This window comes from Mercurialis annua, linkage group LG1-X (assembly GCF_937616625.2).
Source record: "Mercurialis annua linkage group LG1-X, ddMerAnnu1.2, whole genome shotgun sequence".
In the NCBI taxonomy this organism is placed as follows: Eukaryota; Viridiplantae; Streptophyta; class Magnoliopsida; order Malpighiales; family Euphorbiaceae; genus Mercurialis; species Mercurialis annua.
The window spans coordinates 4,915,758-4,922,060 of NC_065570.1; the positions used below are offsets into that span (position 1 = coordinate 4,915,758).

At 32.9% G+C, this 6,303-nt stretch overlaps 1 protein-coding gene across 1 annotated transcript; it reads left to right on the forward strand.

The window, feature by feature from the left end:
* The first annotated feature begins 3,815 nt into the window (after nucleotides 1-3,815).
* On the forward strand, nucleotides 3,816-6,303 carry LOC126681159 (zinc finger BED domain-containing protein RICESLEEPER 2-like). The gene is made up of 4 exons (XM_050376628.1): nucleotides 3,816-5,403; nucleotides 5,491-5,527; nucleotides 5,597-5,647; nucleotides 6,189-6,303. The coding sequence occupies exons 1-4, from the start codon at nucleotides 3,816-3,818 to the stop codon at nucleotides 6,301-6,303; spliced, it is 1,791 nt and encodes a 596-aa protein (XP_050232585.1).

Sequence of the window (6,303 nt, forward strand, 5' to 3'; positions counted from 1 at the left end):
GTTTATCTATATGATTTGTCAAAAATAATTATCTATATGAAAGTTTAAATACACGATATTCTAATATGCTACATTATAGTAATATGCAATATGATAATTTGAAAAGTATAGGGGCATGAGAATAAATTGTGCCATTTTGAATTTGTTCATAATGTCAAGGAAATAAATAAAGTTTAAATTAGAAGATGCCTTCGTCCATTTCTAAATTTTTGTATTTTTCATTTTTTATTTACTTGGTTCTTGATCTATTTTATTTTTTTAGTTAATCCTTATATTTTTCACTTTTGATTTACTTGATCTCTCGACAATCAAATTTTACAATAATGTATTTCTTAAAAAGAATAGATTAGGGACAAAGTAAATAAAAAAATGAAACTCTAAAAAAGACTAAGTAAATAACAAATTTACAAAAAATTTAGACGAAAATAAAAATACAGGGGCTAAGTAAATAAAAAGTGAAAGGTATAAGAACTAATTAAAAATCAAAATGGATCGGAGACCAGATAATAAAAAGTGAAAAATACAAAGATCTGAAAATAAAATACCAAATGTTTGAGAATTTTGTCAGTTATAACCAAACCTTTCAAAATTGTCTAGTTTAGCCAATTTTGGGATATTTAGAACCTTTTTTAACCATTTGCGAAAAAATCGAAATTTTTATCATTCGTGAATGGGCTAAACTAGCCGATTTTGATTGATATGGAATATTTGAAATATTTTTTAGCATAATCAATCAAAATCAGCTAGTTTAGTCCATTAACGAATGACAATTTTTTTGACTTTGTTCGCGAATGGCTAGAAAAGATTCTAAATATCTCAAAAATGGCTAAACTAGACAATTTTGAAAGGTTTGGTTATAACTGATAAAATTCACAAACGTTTGGTATTTTATTGAGATTAACTCATAATTATAAAACGCTAAAAATTGTAGGTATTCTGTTTCTCTATCTATGAAAAGAAAAAGAGAATGTAAATTTACATCTAATTTTTTTATTAATCCATTAATTTTGACCAGAAATATTTCTAAAAACAAATAAGATTAAATCGTGCAACTATATTCAACTTTTAATATTTGTCATCATTACACAAAATCTTCTATATCATTAAAAATTCGATTTTATGCTACATATGAATTTGTCGGTTTCATCTATCATTTAATGGCCTGGGATATGCTCATATCTCCCAGTAATATACGTATTATATTCTAGTATAAAATAGAATTAAAACGGGTGATATACAAGAAATTCTGGTGTGAAACTAGTTCGCCACGTAAAATTATAAACCATCCATTGAATACATGACACGTGATGTAATTAAAAATTATATCTAATCAATAAAGAACATCTAATTCTAATTAAAATATTACTCCCTCCGTCCTAAAACAATAGTCCACTTTTCTTATTTTTTTGTCCCAAAATAATAGTCCATTTTCCTTATAAATCACAATTTATAGTGTTTATTTTCCATATTGCCCTTATTTAAAGTGTATCATTTATTGCTATTTGCCTATAGTCATAACATTTAATAAGGATATTGATAGAAAATTTAGAGTATTAATTGTATTTCTTAAACTGTGTGAAAAAAAAAGTGGACTATTGTTTTGGGACGGATGGAGTACTAATTAATATTATATTTATTAATTGGATATAACTTTTAATTATGTCACGTGTCATACATTTAATAGATAATTCACAATTCTACATGGCAAATTAAGTTGACATAAGTAGTTTTTCGTGATATACATATAGCATGGAGTTCTTACAAGTAGGAGTGAGCAAAAACCGAACCAAATCGAAAAACCGAACCAAATTGAACCGAAAAAATGAATGGAGTGGTTAAAACGGTGAAATTGGAGTGATTTGGTTTAGAGTTTTAAAAAATACCGGTTTGTGGAGATGATTTGGTTTCAGCCTGCGGTTAACCGAACCGAACCGAAAACCGATTCACAAAACGACGTCGTTTTGAATACAGGTAAAACTTCCTAAAAACCCCCCAGCATTTGTAACCCTAACATCTACCCCCTGATATAAAAACCTAAATTTCTAACCCTAACCCTCATTTCTCTCATCAGCCGCCTCTCTCTAACCTTATCCCTCTCCTCTCTCTAAAACCTAACATCTGATCTCTCCTCCTTTCTTCTCTCTCGATGGCGATTAAACCTAAAACTAATCTCTCATCTCTGCTCTCAATCCTCTCTATCGATTGATAACCTCTCATCATCTATCAATCTGTTCATTTATCCTCTTTATTATCGATTAAAACTCTCATCATCAATCAATATGAACATCAATCTGGTTCTACTCTTCTCTGTCGATTAAACCTCTCATATTGTGTTCCTGGCTCACTGGTTTTCATCTTTGTTCCTCTGGTTCTCATCTGGGTATTTCTGGTTTGCATTCGCAGAGGTTTTGGTTCTAAATTACCTTTGAATCATGGTTGTATGTCACTGTTTTGGTGCTCAGAGGTTTAATCGATAGTAGTTTAAGGTAAATTTTTCAACTTTTCCTTATTTCTCTTTTTCATTTGAAAATAGTTTATAACTTCCCTATTCTAACAGTTTTCTTCCTTTTCTTGTTTGTTTACAGGGGGATCTGGGTATTTCTCTGCTTAAGCCTTGAATTTAAGACAAGGCTTCGGTGGAAGTTGTTAACTTTGATTGTGTTTGAGGTATTTTAACATTCTGTGACCTTCGATATTCTGACTTGGGTTCTATATTTTGATTTCTGGTTATGTTATTGATTTCTGGATCCTAATGTGATTTCTATTCTGTTTTGCATGAATAAATGACTGGATTCTCAAAAGGTTAAAGCTTTGGTGGAAGCTTGTTTCTTTGATAGAGAGGTATTCTGTTTCATACTTTGATAGAGATGTATTCTGTTCCTTTGCAGTATTTATGACCTGTTTGCTAAATTGTTGTTTATGTTCTGTGTTGCATGAATATATGGCTGGATTCTTTTAGGAAAAAAGCTTTGGTGGAAGCTTGTTTAATTTGATTGAGAGGTAATCTTTTCCTATGTGCATTGGACCTTTAATGTTTCTGTAATTTCCTTGTAATTTGTTATTGGTTATGGACTTGATTTCTGATGTTTGGTTCTCTCTATCTTGCATGAATTGTTGGTTGATTTCTATAAAAAGAAAGCTTTGGTGGAAGCTTTGACTGTGTTGTATATAAAGGTAATATGTTTTTTTGCAAGTTGCATCCATATTATTGCTTTAAGTTTTAAGTCTGGAATTTGCATACAGTATTGATCCCTTTGTTCTTTTCTTGTATAGATGGACCCTGAAATGATTGATTTAGCTGCCCTAGAAGAAGTAGCAGTTGATGGCCAATCTCATGTTGGTTCAGATGCTGCTGCTTCACCTGGACAGTCTCAATTTGGCAATGTGGAAGCCAATACTGACCCTGTTGCTGATCATGTCCCTAATGTGGAGGCAAATCCTAAAAAAGGAAGGAGACTCAACAAAGATCAGTTGTTTGGGAGCATTTTGATGCAATCAAAGATGGCAAAGGTACTATTATGCAAGCAAAGTGTTGCTACTGTGCTAGGGTATATAACTGCCATGCTAAAAAAAATGGTACCTCTACTTTGAGAAGTCATTTAATTAGATGTACTAAACACCCACACAGTGTAGAAACTAGGCAAGCTTTACTCTCTTTTCAACCTATTAATATGGAAGCTAGACCTGCTGATAATCTGTTTTCTGTTGCTACTTGGAAATTTGATCAAGAAGTAGTTAGGAAAGCAATTGCATATATGATTATAGTTGATGAGTTGCCATTCAAATTTGTTGAGAAATAGTGGTTTAGAAGAGTGATGAGTCTTGCTTGTCCTATGTTTAAAATGCCTTCTAGGTGGACTGTGAATAGGGATTGCTATGCTATGTTTGTTGATGAAAAGTTGAAACTGAAACAATTTTTTAAAACTCATAGTCAAAGAGTTAGTCTAACAAGTGATTCTTGGACTTCTAATCAAAGATTGAACTACATGTGTATTACTGCTCATTTTATTGATAATGATTGGAAGTTGCATAAAAAGATTATCTCTTTTGTTACATGCTCAAGGCATAAGGGTGAATATTTGTCTAAGTCTATGGAGACCTGTTTGCAAGAGTGGGGGCTAAAAAATATATTTTCTGTTACCTTAGACAATGCTGAGAACAATACTACTGCAATGGGGTTTTTTATTAAGAAAATGTTGACTTGGGGTAGTACACATGTTAGATGCAAGTATGCTCACATGAGATGCATTGCACATATTTTGAATCTTGTAGTGTCTGATTGTTTGAAAGAGTCTGGTTCATCTTTTCAAAAGGTTAGGGGAGCTGTTAGGTATATAAAAAACTCACCTCTCAGACTTAGCAAATTTAAAGAATGCAAAAAATCACTTGATTTTGAATGTAAGCGTTCTTTGTGTCTAGATGTGCCCACTAGGTGGAATTCAACATACTTGATGTTAGACACTGCTTGTTTGTACCAACCTGTTTTTGAGGAATATGAGGATGTGGAAGCTTCTTTTAGAATTGATTTGGGAGATGAGGTGCCTGATAAACATGATTGGGATAAGGTTAGGCAATTATGTGCGTTGTTACAATGTTTTTACAAGATGACTTTGAGAATTTCTGGTTCTCTTTATGTCACCTCTAACAACCACTTGAATGAGATTTCTGATTTGTCAACTATTTTGCAAGATTGGATTAAGTCTAGTGATTACTGTCTAAGATCAACGGCAACTAAAATGAAAGATAAATTTGATAAGTACTGGGGTGATCCTAATGTGATGAACAAGTTGATTTTCTTTGCAAATATTTTAGACCCCCGTGACAGAATTGTTTACTTGGAATATACTTTGAATCAAATGTATGGTTGTCATGCTGGAAAGTTTTTGTATACTTGTGTGATGGAGGATCTGGCTGAGTTATTCAATGACTATGAAGTCATTTATAAGAAGGAAGTAGCCACTACTGCCACTGGGGGCAATGGCCAATCAGCAGAACCTGTTGCTCAATCCTCCCAAGCTAATTCTGTGCTGAAAGAACGATTCTTACAGCAAATGTTAGAGACTAGTGGTGTGAGTGGAAGCAAAAAAAATGAGTTGGAAATGTATCTAAGTGAGGCAGTAGTTGCAAATGATGCTAGTTTTGATATTCTGCGATGGTGGAAGCTAAATTCTGAGAGGTTCCCAGTCCTCTCTAGAATGGTCCGTGATATTCTTGCAGTACCAGTCTCAACAGTTGCTTCAGAATCAGCCTCCAGCACTGGAGGAAGAGTGCTTGATGACTTTAGGGGTTGCTTGACTCCTAAAATAGTGGAGGCATTGGTCTGTACTCAAGATTGGCTAAGAGATCCATCTAAGCCAGTCTCTATTGAGGAATCACTAGAAGAGTTGGAGCAACATGAAGAAGGTACTTTTTTTAAGTTATTCATTCTTTTTTTTCATGTATTTTAGTTAAATTTGTATTAACTGTAATTTGTTTGTGTTTTTTTCTCAGGTCTTCAAGATCCATCTACTGCTCTTAATGAACAATAGTTTGTCTTCTTGAAGTCCTTTTTTATTTACTGTTTGCTTGCTTCTTTACTATCCATTTACTTATCTAGTCCTTTGGTGGTGGGAGCCTTTGCTGGTTCTGTTGGTCCTATCTTTGCATTGTTTTGCTGATTATGTCTTTGATAATTGATAATGATAGATTGACATGAGATTAGAGGTTGAGTTTTGATTTCTCTGTTTTATGAGGGCTGTGATGATGCTTCCACTGTCAATGATTTTAAATACTTTAGGTTGTAACTGTTGAGGCACTGGTTTTTAATAGTTGCCACCTTTTATGACCTTAGTGTTTTACTTGATAAATTTATAAGTCTGAGCCCTGTTACATTTAGCATTGATGAGATCAAACTTCTCCTTTTGGTTTTTGATTTCTGGTTATGTTATGTTTCTGAATTTTTCTTGTGTTAATCTATCATTAGTTATTATTATGTTTGTTAAGGCTATGATGAAGCTTCCACCATTTGAAGTCTTAAATACACTTGACCATTGATTGTGCGACATAAAATGTTGCCTTTCAAAAGAGTTGAGATGTTTTGACTTAAAAATTTGAAGTCTGAGCCTTATATTGTATTTTTTCTTTATCATGTAATGTATTTTGTTGTTACTCTTTACTGGTTTCTTTTGCTGTTCTGTTTATGTTTGCAGGAAATCTGAAATTTTGCAAATTGATTTTGGTGGAGGCATTTTTTGGTGGAAGGATTTTTTGGTGGAGGCATACTCTGAGTCTCTGACTGCAGTATCAGTATGCATTGCATTTTAA

Excerpts from the sequence above, each read along its gene's own strand:
- LOC126681159 (XM_050376628.1), top strand. The coding sequence starts at position 3,816 with ATGAGTCTTGCTTGTCCTATGTTTAAAATGCCTTCTAGGTGGACTGTG. Across the intron at positions 5,404-5,490 it reads GTTGGAGCAACATGAAGAAG|GTCTTCAAGATCCATCTACT; the intron begins GTACTTTTTTTA and ends TTTTTTTCTCAG. Across the intron at positions 5,528-5,596 it reads ACTGCTCTTAATGAACAATA|TCCTTTGGTGGTGGGAGCCT; the intron begins GTTTGTCTTCTT and ends TTACTTATCTAG.